The sequence below is a fragment of the Neolamprologus multifasciatus genome, unplaced genomic scaffold (assembly GCF_963576455.1).
Source record: "Neolamprologus multifasciatus unplaced genomic scaffold, fNeoMul1.2 chr13_unloc_4, whole genome shotgun sequence".
NCBI lineage: Eukaryota > Metazoa > Chordata > Actinopteri > Cichliformes > Cichlidae > Neolamprologus > Neolamprologus multifasciatus.
In genome coordinates, this window is record NW_028181977.1 from 95,605 (window position 1) to 116,750 (window position 21,146).

General features: G+C 43.8%; 1 protein-coding gene across 1 annotated transcript; it reads right to left on the reverse strand.

Moving 5' to 3' along the window:
* Positions 1-2,228: 2,228 nt before the first annotated feature.
* LOC146490403 (uncharacterized) lies at positions 2,229-19,425 on the reverse strand. Its single transcript, XM_085153239.1, has 7 exons — positions 19,338-19,425; positions 17,857-17,982; positions 6,829-6,963; positions 6,479-6,642; positions 4,216-5,151; positions 3,370-3,552; positions 2,229-2,793 (listed from the first exon to the last, which is right to left on the reverse strand). Exons 1-7 carry the CDS (start codon positions 19,423-19,425, stop codon positions 2,707-2,709), a joined length of 1,719 nt encoding a protein of 572 aa, XP_085009365.1. The 3' UTR covers positions 2,229-2,706.
* Positions 19,426-21,146: the final 1,721 nt, after the last annotated feature.

Below are 21,146 nucleotides of genomic sequence, written 5' to 3' on the forward strand. Positions count from 1 at the left end.
TAAATGGTAAATGGACTGATTCTTATATAGCGCTTTTCTACTCTCTCGGAGCACTCAAAGCGCTCTATACAACATGCCACATTCACCCAGTCACACCCATTCTCACAAGCACTTTATCTATACTTAGTGCAATTTAACTACATTCACACACATTCATACTCCGATGGATGCATCGGAGAGCAACTTGGGGTTAGTATCTTGCCCAAGGATATTTGACATGCAGACTGGAGGAGCCAAGGATCGAACCACCAACCTTCCGATCAGTAGGTGACCTGCTCTACCTCCTGAGCTATAGCCACCCCAACCCCACCTGTTTTCCCCAATAGAGAAAAACAGTTTTTCCTTTAATACTCGATGGGCACATGCGCTGCCCCCCCTTTTGTCTCTTTCTCCTCACACACACACACTGCGGGGTTCACCCCCCTTTGCAGCTGCTTGAGACCGAGAGACAGAGACGCTTTTCTTTTTTCTCCACCACACACGAACGCAAGCCTATACATGCAAGCTTTTAAACAATATAAGCGCTTCTCCACCGGTATTTACACACTATTTACATACACGGGCCCGTATAGACATAAACACGCCGCCTGCCAGAACAGCTTATCGTGTTTTATTTCTCTTTTTATTTCTATACCACTTTTCCTGAATTTTTGACTAATTTAAAAGCCCTAAGCCCAGGCTTCACCTTGGTCCTCAGAACCAGCCTTGATGATCAATAACCCCGCGTCGGGAACGCCCTCGCCGGCCGCGGTCAGATTTCTAAGCCCTAATTAATTTAAAACCACTCCCCGCAAGTTGACAGGTCGCTCCACGTCTCGCGTCAAGGAATCAACCTCACGTGTTCAGCTTTACTTAAAACTCACTGTCACCCACGTTAATAGTCACGGCCGGGTCTCACCCTTCAGCCAAACAGCACAGTAAAAGGTAATCCTTGATTACCTGGCCTTTAACGGGTGTCCGAAGTCCCGCGGGAGGCCACCCGAGCTACCTGGGCGTCACCAGGGGCAACCGCATGTCTACGATTACCTGTCGCTGCTAAACGCTGAACACTGTGCTCTACGGGGTCTCACCCCGGTCTAGGTTAATTTATACACTGTTTAAAAGCGTCCCTGGGGACTCTCAGCCCCTCAGTTTTTATTTACCTGACGCCCAAAACCGCGTTTCTACCACCCAATGAGTCCGAATTCCCCTAACCTTAAAGAGTGCTTGGCATCTAACTCCACACTCTCACTTAAGGCACATAAACCAAGCCTCTTAGCTTTAACACCACAAAAAACACCTCACAAAAAACACAGAAAACCCCCTAAAATAAACAACAATAACTTTTGCGAGAATTTCATCAAACTTTTACCACTAATTGTCCTAATTAAATAAAATCACTACGGACAGAACCCAGCAGAAGGCCCCCCTGAGTGAACATTCAATTTAGTTTTAACTTCGCATTTAGTACCTTTGGATAAAAATTATTCAACAGGTGCTACTGACATTTTATGTCCCGGGTTTTTGTCACTCAGTGGGTCCCCTCCTGGATTCCCCCGTCTTTTGGCACCCCCGAGGAGCTCCGCTCCCTCGCAGCGCGTCTTCTTTCCCCCCAAACCGGGTTTTTGGCACCAAAATGTAATGTTCTTTTTGATTTGGAAGGAAAAGTAAGCGCAGACAGAGTCCTAGGGAGTGTCCAAAAAGTGATTTATTAAACACACACGTATTACACAGTGCGGGAAGCCGGTCTTCCCCGTTCGGCCCCGATACAGAAAGCTTTATAGCCTTTATGACGTCAGAACAATTCCTGGAAATCATCTTCTTCAGAACAACAACAACCCTTTCCCGGACTTGAAACCAGATGTTTCCCATATATAGTTTGGGAACATATCAACTGTGTACTCGAGTGTGAAAGTGTGATTTATTATAAGGCCAGGCCAACAAAAGTTCAGCGTCCTCATCTGACTTACTGTGGACCCATCACTATGCTGGTGCTACGCATGATGAAGCATTGCATCTAGAATGTGTCATTCTGCGTGCCCTGGCAAATATACTAAGTGGTAAATGATACATGATAATAAGGATGATAACCGGATAATGATAATGATAAGTGATGCAGACTAATGAAGTAATGATGAAATAATGATTGTACATGTGAATAATAACACAGTGACAGAAAAGTAACATTCCTTTACGTGACACCAGGCGTACCGTGTGAAAAGATCAGTCATCACCAGACTATTCTGGTACCTGTCTGTGGGCCTCCCCAATGTAAGAAAGTCCAGGGCCACAACCTCAAGGGGATACGACACAGTAATGGGATGCAAAGGGGCTCTAGGCCTATTTCTATCTCGCAGGCTACACGCAGCGCACCCTAGCTGGAATTCACGCACCTCCTCTTCCATGCTGGACCAATAAAAGAAGTGACGTATCCTGGACAGTGTCTTTTCCACTCCCGCATGCGCCGCTGCCTCATGATACTTCTCCCACACCTCCTTGTGTCTCTCTGCAGAACATAGGATCTGAAGGTACATTTCGTTAGTGTTAGGGTCCCTTACCTCTCTGCACAGCGTACCCTCACAAACCTGCAGCTTTCTCCATTGCTGTAATAACTTCTGTACAGGGCTAGGCAGGGCTCTCCTCGTTGGTGCATCAGGGGGAATTCCCTCTTCCACATACTCCCTCAGGATGCGCAGATCCATGTCCTTTTCCTGCGCCTCCTTCCAGTCATTCATCTGCGGCACCAGCCCCTGTGGATCCAGACGTGGAGCACTCGTGGTGTTTATGTAGGCTGTTTGACAGTCTGTGGGAAACCTAGAGAGAGCATCAGCATTAGCATTCTCTTTTCCAGCCCTGTACTTAACCTCGAAGTCAAAGGATGCCAGCTGTGCCACCCAGCGTTGCTCTGTTGCCCCAAGTCTAGCATTCTGTAAGTGGGCCACGGGATTGTTGTCGGTATACACAACAAACTTGGCACCTGTCAATTAATCCTTGAACTTCTCAGTGATGGCCCATTTTAGAGCTAAGTTCCAGTTTGAAGGAACTATAGTTTTTGTCATTTCGCTCGGTGGGGTGTAGGCTCCTGCTGGCATATGCAATCACCCGTTCCTTGCCATCTTGCACCTGAGCTAACACAGCACCTAAGCCTTGATTACTGGCATCAGTATAAAGTGCAAAGGGCTCCAGGAAATCTGCATAAGCCAGAATAGGGGGCTCGGTAAGAGCACGTTTCAAACTGTTGAAGGCTTCCTGACATTCAGCAGACCACTGGACCTGCATGCTTGACCTGCTAGAAATTCCCACGAGCAGAGCATTTAAAGGTCGAGCCAACCTAGCAAACCCTGGGACGAATCGCCTGTAATAACCTGCCAGGCCAAGGAAGGCTCTGACCTGACGGGTGGTAGAGGGAACAGGCCAGTTCTGGACAGCTTGGATTTTCTCAGGGTCTGGTCTTACCCCTTGTTGGTCGACAAGATGCCCCAGGAACTTCACCTGACGGTGAAACAGCTTACATTTGTCCAGCCTCAGCTTCAGCCCATGTTGCCACAGCTTCTGCAGGACATTCTCCAACTGCTGTAGATGAGTAGAGAAGTCAGGTGAGTAGATTATTATATCATCCAGATATACCAAAACAGATTCAGAAAGGTGACTACTTAGACACCGCTACATCAGGCGCTGGAAGGTGGCAGGGGCATTACAGAGTCCAAAAGGCATGCGATCAAACTCAAACAAACCCAGAGGAGTGGTAAATGCAGTTTTCTCCCGATCCTTAGGATCCATTTCCACTTGCCAGTATCCACTGGCAAGATCTAGTGTGGAAAACCACTCAGCTCTGGTCAGACATGTTAAAGTCTCTTCAATTCGGGGGAGTGGGAACGCATCTTTATGAGTTACTGTGTTTAATTTCCTGTAGTCTATACAAAATCGCCAACTGCCATCCTTTTTCCTCACCAACACAATGGGGGCTGCCCAGGGACTGCTACTCTCCCGAATGACACCTTTTTTCAGCATATCTGCTAGAAGTATCTTAATCTCTTTGTACATCAGTGGTGGTAAAGGGCGATATTTTTGTTTAATGGGTGGTGCATCACCTGTGTGGATCTGGTGTTGGACCAAATCAGTTCTTCCGTAATCCTCCTCATTCACAGCAAACACCTTTCGCCACCTCTGCAGCAGGGTCTGGAGCTCGGCCTTCTGCTGGGGGGTCAAGTCTATGCTGTTAATCAGTTGACTCACCTCCTCTTCAGGGATCGCAGGCTCTTCGGGCCCAGCTGCTTCAACTACGCCCACCTCGATCACACCATCAGATCCCATTGTCAGGCTAAGGTCACTGTCCAACTCCACATCCGACTCCTCCACCTGATACAACTGGCCCATTTTCTGGTAGCGTCCTATAGTCACTTCGTATGGATTAGGGTTACAGACCTGGATAGGGAGCCTCCCTCCTTTGACTACTGACAGGGTTCGGGCCACCCCCCAGGGTCCAGCATCAGGCAATGCCTCCACTAGTGCCAAGCGTTCTGTCCCACCCTTGCCTTTACACGTCCGGCCCCAGACCATCACTTCACAGTTTGGGGGCACCTTGATTCCCCTGCGGCTAGCAGGTCGAACATAGCCTAGGAAGCCATCAGTCTTGGTGGTGACAGTCTGTTGGCAGACGGCAAATGCCTCTTTCCATGCTCTGCGGGACTTCAGCTTTTGAGGGTGAAAAGCAGACTTCCCTTTGGCAAAAACATCATTCCAGCATGCACTAATAACATTCATACCAATAATTAAAGGGTGCGTGGAACAGTCATTTCTCACAACCACAACCCCTTTTCCTGGTATCTCCGCCCCTTCTACCTCAAAATCCATAACCGCATAGCCTGAGTATGGTATCTCAAGTCCATTGGCTGCCTTTAAGGTGAACAACAGGGGTGTGTCAGTTTTATTCACTTCAGGGAAATGGAGATCCATTACCTGCTGCTGCACCAGTGTAACCTGAGAGCCTGTGTCTAATAATGCCGTCATTTTAACTCCTCCCATACACACCTCAATAAGTGGACATTCTCCCACAAAAGCTGTACTGGCCCCCTGATTGTTTGAAATGTCCCTTGTCCCCACCGCCTGGGCCTCAGCAGTGGGGTTTATTAGTTTAAAGGTGGTTGCTGGTCTAGTGTGCTCGGACAGAATCTAGCAATATGCCCAGGTTGTTTACAACGATGGCAAATAGGTTCTCCCTCTCGGGTCCAGTTATTAGCATACCCAGAACGCTTTGGCTTAAACCTTGATTTATTAAAAGCTGAGCCGGCTGGGCTTTGCTGTGGCAAGAGCGGTTTAATTTCATTAACAACATCTTTGACAAGATCTCGCATCTGACCCTTGACATCCTCCATAATTTCTTTTTTAAATGTCTCTTTCCAGTCTGGTTCATAAGGTGGCTTAGCACACCTGGACTCACCCACTGCCAAGCACGTAGTTTGTAATCCCTGGTGTCCCAGCTGTTCCTCCTCTAGGAGCAACGCCTCCCGATGGACTGTTGCGAAATCCTCTTCTGGATGGTGACGCACATAGGCTCGCAGGGTTTGTGACAAGGGGCCCTCCCGCAGGCCCAGCAGCATCTGCTCCTGTAAACACTTTTCAGTAGGTGCTTGATCTGGATTGCGCCGTTGTAGCCTGCAGTGCAACTCCCTCAACCTTAAGGTAAAAGACTTTACCGACTCATTTGGTTTTTGTATACAGCTAAAAAACTGCGACCTCAGAACCGCTAGGGCGGTATTGTCACCATATAGAGAATCTAGATATGCGAATATTTTCCTAATCTGGTCTCTATCTTTTTCTTCTAACACGCTTACTTGACGCTTTGCCTCACCGCTTAAATCCCCAATTAAAATTTCTACTTTCCGGGCCTCAGCTATTTCTTGAGCATTCAATAAACCTTGTATTTGTTCTTTCCAGTCTCCATATGAAACATCTGCTTCAGGACCCTTGTATTTTGGTACCCAATGGGCACCCGGATACACTGGCATCATCATCTCTATATCTGCACTCCAGGCGCTGAACACTGCTCCCCAAACTTGTATCCTGTCGACAACACCAAAATTATGTAGCCGCTAAACTGGTGGACCTAAATCTTAACCACCACGTCCGTATATATATATATGCAAGCGGAAAAGGGAGTGAGTGGGTCAGCGCTCGGAGAACAGAAGCTAAGCCAGCTTTAAACACACCATTTATCTTTAGGGGAAAACACAGTCAGAACCCCCAAATACAGGCTAAAATCCCCGCTACACAATAAAAATAATGTTCACAACCCGCTAAAAGCCCTGCCGGCAGGAATAACTATACACTAAAAACCAAAACTAAATAAATGGTTTTTTTTGTATGATAAAAACTTCCCCCCCAGAGTCCTATATTCCCTCTTGTCCAGCCACACACATGCCGGCAAATGTTCCTTAGCTGGAGAAGAGACAGGAGAGGAACTCCTCTTCCGGGATGGTAAAACTCGCCAGCAGCAGACCAGGGAGGAGGCTCCTATCTCCGCCTGACTGTACGTGGCCGCGCAGTCCAGCCACTCTCCGCACCTGCACACAGCCTCCCTCGCAGCCCCGCCCTGAAACAACAGACACGGGCCAGCAACGTTGTCGGCGCAGCCGCTGTTATCCTCCCCCGGCAAAGCTACGCCTAGCGCCCAACAGTGGGAAAGCGATACTCACAAATGCAGGCAGAGGCGTCCCCCTGCCCTACTGTGGATTTCACGCATCGCCTCCCACTGTTGCTATTTTGTCCGTCTGGACTGGATCGCCGGGTTATGCTGGCCGATCGTCGGATATCTCGTGACGTCCCACAGGCAGGCCGGTCTTTCTTTACAGGTGCTGGGCTGCACACGTTTTGTTTCCTGCTTCTCGAGTGTCTCTCCTCTGCCGTCTTTGTGCTCACTATCCCCCTTAAGTTCGTTTGGCGGCTGATAGGCCACCTCGGGGAACGCCCCCACCTCACAGGTGCCTACAATTGTCCGCTTAATACACAGTGGAATAAAAATACTATACAACACCAAACACACACTATAAATATGGGGATAAAATCATGCAATAAGAATATCAATTTAAAAAAAAACATGCAATATCACTATTACAATAAAAACATGCAAATAAAATCGACACTATGTACCAACACACAGTAATCCCAAAACAAAATATAAAAACACAATTTTCCACTGTGTGACATATACGTCATATGTTAATGAACCTATGTATATTCATGTAACCTCAATAAAAGAGCAGTGTTACGAGGGAGCGGACGAGAGCGACTGGGGTCAAGCAAAGGAACGGCGTTTGTCCAGTTCTCTCCCTTTCACGAGAAACATGAAGAACTTTGCCTACTCGTGTCTTGCTTTGCTGTGTAGTTAAATTGTCTTGAAAGTTCCAGCGAATAGGTTTGAGCTACAAACCTATCAAAGTTGCATGTCATACATGACATCATACTGTATGCCTATATGACATCAAGCTCTTTGCCATGAATGACATCATACTGTATGCCTATATGACATCATACTGTAGCCTGGGAAATGGTTAGCCACACAGGACACAATTACTGGGGTTCTTAATGTGCAGTTTTATTGTCAATGCCGACTGAATAAACAAAAAAATGTCCTTTGACCTTTACTTTTGTCAAACAGCGGCCATATGGACTTGTACTGAACATCGACAGCACGAGAGGTAACGTGGCAAAGTAACAGAATAACCGACTAAACAAAGATGCGCCAATACAATACGAGGAATAAAGGAAATGAAATACAAAACACAAAAATACGGCAGTGACCTCTGTGTGCAGAACAAAATACAAAGAGCTAAATCACACAAGGCTCCTTTAAAAAACTGTGGAAGTGTTACATACATTTTTATAAACACTTACATTCCACAGAAATCTCAGCTCACTCGGATACTGGAGCACACAGACGATCTCACAACTTATCCCTTGCATGGAGAAAATGGCCGCTCCACGCTGCACATACAGGTCCTTTGCATCATACATTTCAGAAATACATCATCTTGTTAAAATACTGACGTCTTGCCACTGCACTACAATTATACCAATATGTTTCAATGAGTTATGTGCATATTTAACAATTCCTTACCAACAATTTAACTCCTTCACAGCATTCCCGTTCCACATCCACAACAAGAAGAAAAGTCCCGAGATGCAGTTCTTGTTACGTCTTTTTTTGGAAAACTGCAGTTAACCCTTAAGAACTGCCCCCCCCCCCAGTGACCACAATATGCAACTACACAAACCTATAAAATTAACAGCTTCAAGTGCACGCAACATGCAGATAGCCAAAGAAATAGCACAAGCAATAACATTAAATTACCCAATAACATTCTTGTCTTACCATACATGGAAACAAAGAAACAACATTTTAAGACATTTTTTTGAACCTTAAATGGACATTTAGTTAACTGAAATGGAAAATATTATTATTAATTTACCACTCGGCTACAACACTGGGTGCCTATATGACATCATACTGAATGCCTATATGACATCATACTGAATGCCTATATGACATCTTACTGTTCTTACATGAATCGAACCAATAATACAGACTTGTAATGAACGCTCTTCCTTACCAGTGAGTCCTGAAGTTCTTTTGGAATATCCTGCGTTGTCTGTGCTTCCAAATCCATGAGAGATGCTTGAACATGAGTCTCCTTTTATATGAACTCAAGACTCCTCTTTCAGTCCAACCCACATTTAAGTCAATGACATTCAGTCATGAGACTAATGGTTGGCTAACGACTGTAGTAGCGTCCATTTGTATTTTGGTTTCCTCTTTTGTCTCCAGTAGCTGTTGAAGGTTTTGTGCTTTTTTTATTCACAGTTATTAACACATAAATCAACGATTCCCTGAACTATTCAAAATAAAGAATTCCCAAAATTGGAGCAATTAGTAAAGAGGAAAACCACAAGTGTTTCCATTTGAGGGGTCTCTACTTGAAATGTTCTGTAAGTGAACCGTGTTATATAAAGTTTGCTTCAAAGTGTCTAATTGTTGTAAACTCATATGCAAGGTCACGTTGAGTGGGTGCACTTAGGAAAACAATCACCATCAGTGTCTCCATTCAAAGTGATCTTGATATGAAACATAGAACTCAATTTGATAGACCTAACATGGAGGGTCAGGTAGAATTTGTAGCAGTCGATGAGCGTGTCTATTTGAGTTGTTCTTTAAGTGAAACATATAATCTAAAGTTTGCTTCAAAGTGTCTAATTGTTGTAAACTCATATGCAAGGTCACTTTGAGTGGGTGCACTTAGGAAAACAACCACCATCAGTGTCTCCATTCAAAGTGATCTTGATATGAAACATAGAACTCAATTTGATAGACCTAACTTGAAGGGTCAGGTAGAATTTGTATCAGTTGTTGTGTACAACTGGTCCTAGCAGATGCACTTACTGAATTCAAGAGACAAGTTCTTGCATGAGTTGGACCAATAATACAGACTTGCAATGAACGCTCTTACTTACCAGTGAGTCCCGAAGCTCTTTTGGAATATCCTGTGTTGTCTGTGTTTCCAAATCCATGAGAGATGCTTGAACATGAGTCTCCTTTTATATGAACTCAAGACTTCTCTTGCAGTCCCACCCACATTTAAGTCAATGACATTCAGTCATGAAATCATTGGTTGGCTAATGACTGTAGTAGCGGCCCATTGTATTTTGGTTTCCTCTTTTGTCTCCAGTAACTGTTGAAGGTTTTGTGCGGCTTCAATCAGAGGCATCTTATTAACACATAAATTAACGATTCCCTGAACTATTCAAAATAAAGACTTCCCCAAATAGGAGCACGAAGGCAAAAGGAAAACCACAAGTGTTTCCATTTGAGGGGTCTCTACTTGAAATGTTCTGTAAGTGAACCATGTTAACTAAAGTTTGCTTCAAAGTGTCTAATTGCTGTAAACTCATATGTAAGGTCACTTTGAGTGGGTGCACTTAGGAAAACAACCACCATCAGTGTCTCCATTCAAAGTGATCTTGGTATGAAACATAGAACTCAATTTGATAGACCTAACATGGAGGGTCAGGTAGAATTGGTAGCAGTTGTTGTGTACAACTGGTCCAAGCAGATGCACTTACTGAATTCAAGAGACAAGTTCTTACATGAGTTGAACCAATAATACAGACTTGTAATGAATGCTCTTACTTACCAGTGAGTCCCGAAGCTCTTTTGGAATATCCTGTGTTGTCTGTGTTTCCAAATCCATGAGAGATGCTTGAGCATGAGTCTCCTTTTATATGAACTCAAGACTCCTCTTGCAGTCCCACCCACATTTAAGTCAATGACATTCAGTCATGAAACCAATGGTTGGCTAACGACTGTTGTAGCGGCCCATTGTATTTTGGTTTCCTCTTTTGTCTCCAGTAGCTGTTGAAGGTTTTGTGCGGTTTCAATCAGAGGCATCTTATTAACACATAAATCAACGATTTCCCTGAACTATTCAAAATAAAGAATTACCAAAATTGGAGCACTAAGTAAAGAGGAAAACCACAACTGTTTCCATTTGAGGGGTCTCTACTTGATATATTCTTTAAGTAAAACATATACAGTAAAGCCACATAGAATTTTCTTCTATTTGGTGCTCTATTTGAAGTTTGCTTCAAAGTGTCTAATTGCTGTTAACTCATATGCAAGTTCACTTTGATTGGGTGCACTTAGGAAAAGAACCACCATTGATATGAAGCACAGGACATGTAGCTTCAAATATTTATGAATTTCTTATGTATAGCTCTAATCCATGATTACTATATTAGACCTAATGAGTACAACAATATTTAACACGTAATGTACTCAGAATCCAAGTAAGTGCTTAAGTCTCTGTAATGTTCATGACCAATCTTATGCTTTTTGAATACATATATAACAAGGGTATCAGTGAAAAAGCTGATGTCTTGAATGTAATACTTTGTTGCTGAGATCAAGAGTATAATTGCTAACACTTACAGAACCTAAAATTCCAGATGGTAATAGTCTCTTTTGTTATGATGGTGAATAATTCCTTAAATTATGTCATTGTTTCATCCTGATGTGAACCCAATCCAAGATTATCTCAAAGGAAGCACTTGGGAAAAAAATAATCATTCCATTTTCATTCCATGAAATCTTGACAACTCAGTTCAATTCAACTGTATTTATACACCACCAAATCACAACAACAGACGTCTCAAGGCGCTTTATATTGTATGTAGACCTTACAATAAAAAATTCAGAGAAAAACCCAACATCATATGACCCCCTATGAGAAAGAACTTTGGTGATAGTGGGAAGGAAAAACTCCCTGCTGTGGAAGAGAGCCAGAGATTAATAACGAGTGTGATTAAATGCAGAGAGATCTATTAACACATGTTGAGTGAGATAGGTGACTAGAAGGAAATAGTGCATCATGGGAATCCCCCAACAGTCTACACCTATTGCAGCATCACTAAGGGAGGACTCAGGGTGACCTGATCCAGCCCTAACTATATGCTTTAGAAAAAAGGAAAGTTTTACGCTTAAGTTGTAATAAGGAATTTTATTTTAACAGGACATAAAGATTTCGGAATGTCAAAATACAATATAAATAAAAATCCAAGAGTCCAATCCAAAACTTGCACTTACTGTAGTTTGAATTCCAGTTGGTGACAGTTGTTTTTAATGATGGTGAACAAGTCCTGAAATAACCTGGCTGTGTGATCCTGATGTAACACAATCAAGATTACTTTAAAAGGAAGCACTTAGGAAAACATGAACCATTAGTGTCTCCGTTCGAGGTGATCTTAATGTGATACGTCCTGAAAATCTAAAGTCGACTTAAGTTAACATGCATCTTTATATCAAGTCATGCAATCTTGGCAAAGAGGAAAGATTTGCAACAAAGATTTCTGTTGGACAAAGTCAGCTACAATTTATAATGCAAAGGTAATTTTACAGTGATTGTTGGCTGTAGAAGACATCAACAATACAACAAGAATGAGCACTTACTGTATTCAGAATTCAAATAAGTGCTTATGTTGTTGTGATGTTGGTGACTTAATTTAGCAAAGCACTTTAATTAAAGAAGTGTGATCTGTGATTTTTTTGTGGAAAACAAATTCAACCTTTTCTTTTAAAAAATAAAAAAATAAATAAAGCTTAATTGTATTTCGAGTCACAATTCAACATTATGGGCTAGGAATATAATTTAGCAAATCATTTACATACACACTTACTCTTTCAGAAATCAACCTAATCCTACTGTTTTCAGTCAGTTCATGGTTTGTTGTGGACAACAGCATTACAACAACAATTAACACTTGATGCTTTCAGAATTCACTTAAGTGCTGATGTTGCTGTGATCTTGGTGACCAATTCAGAAGTTTATATCATCATGTGACCCTGATAGAACTATAAATAGACACCTAACATGATCAAGTACCTTAACAGAAGTACTTTCTTCATTAAAACACAAAAAAACCAAAGTTACTGTTCTTATGATAAGTATACTTTGGATTACTTCCATCAAAGGATAATTATAAACAGAACTAAATAAGACAATGTGGTAATAACAATCATAGAACATAAAACCAATGGGTCAATAACAGATATGTAAAGAACATGCTTATTTACCGATGAAGTTGACCCTGGTTTGTAGCATCTGCCATTTGGTTTCCCTTTTGCAGTGGATGTGGTGATATACTTATAGGGTACTCTTAACTGCTGGGTGCTGCCTCTTCCACCCAACTCCGCCCTCTTTTACACCAAATTTCAATGGTCTAGATAATGGTTGGCCAACGACCAAAACATGATTAACAAAGAACCATTGTCACACCTTAACTCAGGTCATCAGACATTCAGGAGTTAGATTTACTTGACAGAACTAGGGCTAAAGTGATGTTTAGAAATGGCATGAGAAAATTAGAAATAAGAACTTTCAGCTAAAAGTTTTTAAAATGTCCTTAATACAGAACATATATAAGTCATATTTGTCTGTGATAGCAAACTATGGTTTCCCATATGTCATTCCTCAGTTAAATTCCTCACTTATAGCATTTAACTTGGGTTAAAAAATAATGACTTAACTCTGTAATGATATTTTCATGACTACTGAGAAAAGGACCTTAACCTGAAAAATGAGCACTTACTTTAGTGTAAGTCAGTGAAAGTTTTATTAATAAATAATAATTAACATAAATTATTATTTATAACATAAATAATTACATAACATAAATAATTATGTTATGATTAAGTCATGAGTGTTAGTGGTAAATTTCAGATTTACGTAATAAATTCTATAACATAAACTGTAATAGGATTTTATCATTTTTGTAGTTATCTTAACGTGAAAGCTGATATATTGTTCACTGATACTGTTGTATACCTGATAGGATTTATTATGAACCAAACTGTGTTTTAATCTTTGATTGTCTTTTTTTACTTGCTGAGTGGTTTCAGAGGTTCCAATCATCTCCCAGTGTCACAGTGGATCAGGTCAGGAGACAACTGGGGAAGCTTCGCCCCAGAAAGGCAGCAGGTCCAGACAAGGTGTGTCCTAGGATCCTAGGAGCCGCTACAACGAGTCTTCAATCTCAGTCTGCGACTGGGGAGAGTGCCTGCCCTATGGAAGACATCCTGCATCGTCCCGGTCCCCAAAAAGAACCGGCCCAATGAGCTGAATGACTTCCGACCGGTGGCACTGATGTCACATCTTATGAAGACTCTAGAGCGGCTCTTCCTCAACCTCCTCCGACCACAGGTACAACATGCCCAGGACCCACTACAGTTCGCCTACAAGGCGGGTGTCAGAGTGGAGGATGCCATCCTGTACCTCCTGCATAGAGCCCACTCACACCTGGATGGGGAAAAGGCACGGTCAGGATCCTGTTTCTTGACTTTTCCAGTGCCTTTAATACAATCCGGCCCTGTCTGCTTCAGGAAAAACTGAACAGGATGCAGGTGGACCCCTGCCTGGTCGCTTGGCTCTCCGACTACCTCACTGACAGGCCACAGTACGTCAGGCTGAAGGACATCACGTCGGACACTGTGGACAGCAGCACAGGAGCGCCACAGGGAACTGTGCTGTCCCCTCTTCTCTTCACCCTGTACACCTCTGACTTCTGCTACAACTCTGAATTATGCCACATTCAGAAGTTTGCAGACGACACGGCCATCATGGGGTGTATCTGGGATGACCAGGAAGAGGAGTACAGAAGGCTGATGAGGAACTTTGTCTCATGGAGTCACACAAACCACCTGCAACTAAACACCTCAAAGACTAAGGAACTGGTTATGGACCGGCGGCGCGATCGGCGTTTCCTCCCCACAGACGGCTCCGACGGGCCGGGCAAGATCACATCCGGCGAGTCGGGCAGCGAGGCAGGAGTGGCTGAGAGAAGGTGAGGTGTGTGCCGGAGAAATGCCTGCATGGTCGGAGGAAGAGACTTCAGAAGCCATGGCAGGCCAGAAAAGAGCCGTTGTAGCCGGCTTTCCACGGTGCGGTGAAGCTCCTCCGGAGGGTTCTCTAGCCAAGGAACTGGTTGTGGACTTTGGGATGTCCAGAGCAGGTCCACTGCCGGTTCAGATAGAGGGGGGGGAGGTGGAGGTGGTCAACAAGTACAAGTACCTCGGGCTGTGGGTGGACAACAAACTGGACTGGTCATGCAACACAGAGCACCTGTACGAAAAAGCCCAAAGCCGACTGTACTTCCTCAGGAGGCTGAGGTCTTTTAACATCTGCAGGAAGCTCCTGAGGATGTTTTACCAGTCGGTGGTTGCTGGAGTACTTTTCTATGCAGTGGTGTGCTGGGGGAGTAGCACAGCAAAGAAGGACTCATCCAGGCTGGAAAAATTGATCAGGAAGGCTAGCTCTGTGGTCGGCATGAAGCTGGACACTCTGGTGACAGTGGCAGAGAAAAGGACACTAAAGAAACTGCTGGACATTATGGACAATGCTGGGCATCCTCTGCACACGGCCATAAACAACCAGACGAGTCTGTTCAGTGACAGGTTGCTTCTCCCAAAGACAAGAACCAACAGACTTAAAAACTCCTTTGTCCCACACGCCATCAGACTGTTTAACTCCTCTCTGGAGGGGAGAGGGAGGGGAGACAGGGGGACAAAGGAGGGGGGCAACTAAGCTGTAGTGCCTCTTCACTTCACTGTGCAATTACCTTTTGTGCAATACTTTTTGTTAATAGTCAGCGGTGCAATAGACTCCATACTTGAAATGTGCAATTCACTTGTATTTTTATATTTATTCCTATTTATTCTATTTATCCCCTTTGTATATTTTATCTATATATGTCTTTGTATTTATATATGTGTGTGTATATATATATATATATATATATATATATATATATATATATATATATATATATATATATATATATAATATTCTGTAACTCTGTAACTTCTGTCGGTGCTGTGCTTTTGGAAACCGAATTTCCCAGAGGAACCGACCCGAGGGATTAAGAATGTTTTATCTTATCTTATCTTAAAATTGCTGCCTTTGCTCTTTTAGTCAGTAATTGATTTAAAGCTGAGCGGGCTGCTTCTAACTTCTTAAGTATAGTTTTGGACCTGGAGATTTTAAACTGCACTTCTAGTTTTTGTATTATGTGCTCTAAATCGAGTTGTTCGTTCATTGAAGCCTCTTTCTGCGCTCTGGTGTATGAGATAATACTACCCCTAAGATAGGCTTTAGCAGTTTCCCACAATAAAGATGGGCTTACATCTTCCGTTTTATTAGTGGTCATAAAAACATTCCACTCTTTAGTCATATACTCAATAAATAAGGGGTTACTCAATATATAAGGATTCATCCTCCATCGGCGGGAATGTGGCTCAAAATAAGGTGGGTGAATATTTATGCTTACTACTGAATGATCAGATAATGGACAAGATGTCACGTCCGGTTGTGGCAGACGTGTGGGGTTTGTAGAAAGGACCCAAAAGCCGGCAGCTCTGGTGCAGGTGAGTGTTTATTTACAGGAGTGGGTACAAACAGCAATGGTGGGTGAACATGAAACTGGAAAACCTAAACTGGGCAGAGCTAAGAAAACACATGAAAGGACACAAACTAAGAAACGCGGACTAGATACAGGAACACACGGGCAGAACAGAGTAAACACTAAACAGAGGAAGAACAGAACCAATAATCACACTAATAGAAAACACAAAACACTGGGTCAAAAGGACCCAGGACCATGACACAAGACCTTATTGAGCACTCTTCCATCTTATCCAAGACTGTCCTGGATGACAGGAGCAAATCTATTCTTGAGAAACTCTGATGGGGGCAAGAAAAAAAAGTGAAATCCCTATCTGTGGGGTGAGCTACTCACCAGGAATCAAAATTTTCTAGATCAGAACAAAACTCTTTCAATCTAATGCTTTTTGGGGACAATTCACCCCCTGGTGGAGATTTATCAACCCTAGGATCAGGAACACAATTAAAATCACCTCCCAAAACGAAATATGGGGAAGCTATGGTTGAAACATGGGTTAAGAGATTGGGAAAAAAAGAGACATCTTCTGAATTTGGACCATAAACACATCCTATAAAAATAGATTCTCTAAATAAGAAACCAGATATACGAATGCAGCGTCCTTCCTTATCTTTTATGACTTTTTATGGTTAGAGGCAAATTACGATGGATAAGGATGGCTACTCCTCTACTTTTTGTATTATAGGATGAGTAAAAAGCTTGGCCAACCCAACTTCTTTTTAGTTTTGAGTGTTCCAAATCAATTAAATGACTTTCTGAAACTAAGGCAATTTGTGTTTTTTCCTTCTTCAAAAATGAAAGAGTTTTTTTTTCATTTAACAACATTATTCAGCCCTTAAAGAAATTATTTTAAGATCAGTCATATCAGCTCAGCTTTCTTTTTTTTTTTGTTATAGCCTATTCAATCAATTGCTGTCGGTGTACTTCAATTTAACTCAAATTGTCCAAAAGAGCAAGAGCATCTTCAGATTTACGGAAGGAGTAATTTTTCCCTCCGTGGGAAAAGTTTAGTGTAGCAGGATAGCGCATATAAAAGCGCATATTTTTCTGGACAAGTTTTTGGCACACTCCGTTAAACGCACGTCGCATCTCTTTTACTCCTGTTGCCAAATCTTGTCGAATATGAATGATCTGTCCATCATAAGTCAGGGGGCCATTATCTTTAGCTGCAGTGAGGATCCTAATCCTTAATAATCATTGCACGAGGGTGATTAGGTCTCGATAATCCAGTGGACCGATGGGCTCTGTCGATTTTGATTTTCCCCTGTTTAGTTTGAATACTCAGCAAAGTCGGTAGCCAGACTTCGAGGAATTTCACCGGTTCACGACCTTCAGTGCCTTCCTTTAAGTTCAGAATTACAATGTTGTCTCTTCAGCTCCGGCCCTCCAAGTCTAGACACATTTTCCGTAAGAATATTCACTTTAGTCTCCATATCAGCCAGTCTAGTTGCCATACCTGACAGGGAGTCTTCTGCAGTTGAAATGCGATTCTCCGTGTCAGAGATCCGTTGAGAATTTAATTCCAGTTGTGCTGATATATTTTTTAGTGATAATGAGAGCTCATCGAATTTATTCTCCATCATAGTAGATATTTTGTCCACGACTGTCTTTGATATTTCCGCAGCGAGCGCGTCGGCGTCCACAGGTGCACTTGGCGTGGTAGCTGTGGTCGTCGACATACCCTCTTTCGCATGTGACTCTTCAGGAGATTTGTTGGATGCAGATTTTGCAGCTCTTGTAGGAGGCATTTTAACAGACTCTTGTTTAAAGTTTTTATCCCTCAAGGTTGTGCAGAACGTATCGATAATAAAGCAAGATATGCTCAGTGGCGGCAGGAGCTCAGTGTTAACCATTCCTCGCCGTCAGTCCCCTGACCGTGGTCGGGAGACGCGAGGGGAGATGCTTCCTCCAGGGCCAAAGTTTGTCCTCCTTCGGGGTTAACTCCCTTCACTTTTGTGGAGTAGTGAGGTAGACAGAAATCAGCCGGGACACTGGAGAGTACTGAAGAGATGAGGCTTTAATAACAGTACTGCACACTTTGAAAACACACTGCATAGGCTGTAGCCCGTTAGAACGCTGCTCCCGGTCGCCCTCTCTACCCAGGACACACTCTCTCTCTCTTTTTTTCCTCTTCCGCTCCCCACGTTTCCTTCACGCGCATGCTCACACACACATCACATACACTCCTTACTGCACCCAGCCACACACAAGACGGCAATTCCCGCAACACTACCCCCACTCTGGATGGCAATTAAACAATAATTCCACTCCAGCATTGTAATGCATAAAACTGGTACACAATCCCCTTTACCACTTGGAGCCCACAGGAGATAAAAGTGTTAGCCATTACCGCATATAAGTGAGGTATTGTTATGTGGTGGCTGCGTGCAGGCAGGAGAAGGACCCAAAGTGCAGACTCCCGAGACAAAACTTAAACTCAAAAACCGCTTTAATCTTAAACTCAAATATAACATAACAGGAAAAAACAAAATAAACTTACACCAAAGGAATGAAAAAACACACAGCTAAATAAACGGTAGATCGCGACAATGACAAACTGAAACACAGGGCTTAAATACATAGAGGGAGCAATCAGGGAATGGACAACAGGAGGGAAACACAGCTGGGGCAAATCAGAACTGACGAGACAAGGAAGCGTAAACTGAACACACTGAGAAGAGACAGAAACCTTCAAAGTAAAACAGGAAACACAAAACACAGACTGAACAAAAGACACAGACTCACATGCAGGCACTACAACAAAGGGAACAGAGACGTGGGACCAGGGCAGACACAGACTGGACACGGGGATACAGCAGACAGGGGAGACAGCAACCAAGGATTACACAGAGACAAACCATAAGACATGACTCACAAAAACCCAAAGAATAGAAATTATAAATAATATAATAAACTCAAAAGCCCTGGGTCAACGACCCAGGCATCCTAACAGGTATAGTATCAACTAGTGCACTTCAGTGACAAAGACGTTGACTCAAGTAAGGTGTACATACATGTGCAAAATAAAGCATTTCAAGTGCTGTTAAGTAGAAAAGAAATTACACAATTGTAACTATTACATGGCGACCGGGAATAACTAACTTATCCTAGCATCTAGGAAGGCACAAATACAAATGGATAAGTGCATGTAGATAACCCCGTAGGTCCTTCAGATACTTTACTCCCCTTATTTTTTTTCAAATGTAAACACTGGAACAATGAAAAATATAGCTCTCTTAAACCATTGTAGCTAACAGTGTAGGAGGCTGAAACAATTTAAACTTGAACTGAATCTTCAGTCCTACTTGGAACTGTCCATGGTAGGTAAACCAAGCTAAGTGATCCACACTCCATACCGGTCTGGAGCACTGCGCCGACGAGTTGGTCGCTGAAACAGCTGGCCCAGGTGGTCTGGCTCACCCACCACACCCCCACCATTCTCATGGTCTACATGGGAAGGGGACGATGGGATAACCACAACTGGAGCGGGATCAGCTGCAACTGAGACAGATGGCTGAGAGGAGCTGGGGCCATTGCCAGTTGCAGTAGAGAACAGACTGTGCAGACCCAGATCACGGTCTGCTGGGTCATCCTCTAAAGCTGGTGGTGGGACCTCTGTAGGGGACTACTGATGAGCTTGATCAAGGACCCAGGTATTGTCCAGGGGCTCGCAGCAGCAATAATGCTGGTCATGGTGGACAACTTTCACTTTAGACCTTGGGTTCTTCTGGATCCGATAAACTAGGTCATCCAATTGCACCAGGACAAAGAATGGTCCTTCATACGATGGTAGGAACTTTCTGACCTTGTTCTTGATGTGACGTGTTCCTTTGATGAGATACCACACAGGATCTCCAGTCTTATACTGTGTGTGGCAACAGTTCTTGTCATATTGCCTTTTTGCGCACATGACTGACTCACACAGGGCTTCCCTGACGATGAGGTGGGCCAGATCCATCTGCTCACGCATTTGCTGCACATACTCTGGAGCTGAGGGTTGGTTGTCTGGATCAGGAGGTAGACCTGCGACAAGGTCCACTGGCTCACTCAGTTCTCGGCCAAACATCATGAAGTTTGGGGTGAAACCTGTAGCACTGTGTTTGGTCGCCCTGTAGGCCATAACAGCGTACGGGATCATCAGGTCCCAGTCCCAATGGCAACGCTCTGCTGTGGAGGCCAGGATCTTCTGGAGAGTGGCATTGAAACGTTCAACCTGGCCATCTGACTGGGGTCGTAATGCCGTTGTATGAGTCTTGTCTATGCCAAACAAACTGCACACCCCCTGGAACACATCAGATTCAAAATTGCGTCCCTGGTCACGGTGCAGTGCTTGAGGTATCCTGTAGCGGCACACCCACTCAGATGCAACGACCTTGGCAATGGTTGCAGCCCGTTCATCTGGGATAGGAAAGGCTTCAGTCCACTTTGTAAAGTAGTCTTGTATCGCAAGCACATATCGGTTTCTGCGCTCCGTCTCATTCAGTGGTCCCATAATGTCCAGCGCAACGCGCTCCATTGGGGCTCCTACCCAGACAGTTCCCATCGGAGCTTGCGGTGTCTTCTGGGGTCGGGCCCTGGATGCACAGCTGGTACAAGTACGGCACCAAAATGTCCACCCACTGGCCCTCCGTGCATCTGACCCATCACTTCTGGTTGTAGCTTGCATGGCTGTACGATTTGGGGATAGAACTGGGTCTCATCAAGGCAGTAGAAGCGACGGACCAGAACTCCATCTCTGAAGTAGAGCCGTTTCCATTGAGCCCCGTATGTCTTAGTGGCTGGCCTGCATGGTGATACAATAGTCCATGGGGGGCGCTCACTGCTGGCCTCCAGCCAGGCGTGTATGGGTGCAATGTCTGCATCAGCGTCCTCGGCTTGGCTCAGCTCCCCCATGGTCCAGCCGTGAAACAGAGAAGCAGTATCAAGGGTTTTAGCCACATATACTTTTTTTAGACAGCTTTACAGTGTGTGTATTAGTGGAAATGTTCTGATGTGATATGTCTGTTCTAGTGTGAATTATCTGTTCTGAGATGTCTGTGTTCGTAGGAGTGTTTTGACATAAAATGTCTGAAATGGTAAGAGCAGTTTGATCTAAAGTTTTTGTTTCTGGTGTAGTGGACCTGGACGGTGGATGAAAGTTGAAACTCAGCAAGCTTCTCGAGCCA

Excerpts from the sequence above, each read along its gene's own strand:
- LOC146490403 (XM_085153239.1), bottom strand. The coding sequence starts at position 19,425 with ATGAGAATGGTGGGGGTGTGGTGGGTGAGCCAGACCACCTGGGCCAGC. Across the intron at positions 17,983-19,337 it reads CGGCGCAGTGCTCCAGACCG|TACTCTCCAGTGTCCCGGCT; the intron begins GTATGGAGTGTG and ends TCATCTCTTCAG. Across the intron at positions 2,794-3,369 it reads TTCCCTCTACCACCCGTCAG|GTTTCCCACAGACTGTCAAA; the intron begins GTCAGAGCCTTC and ends TGCTCTCTCTAG.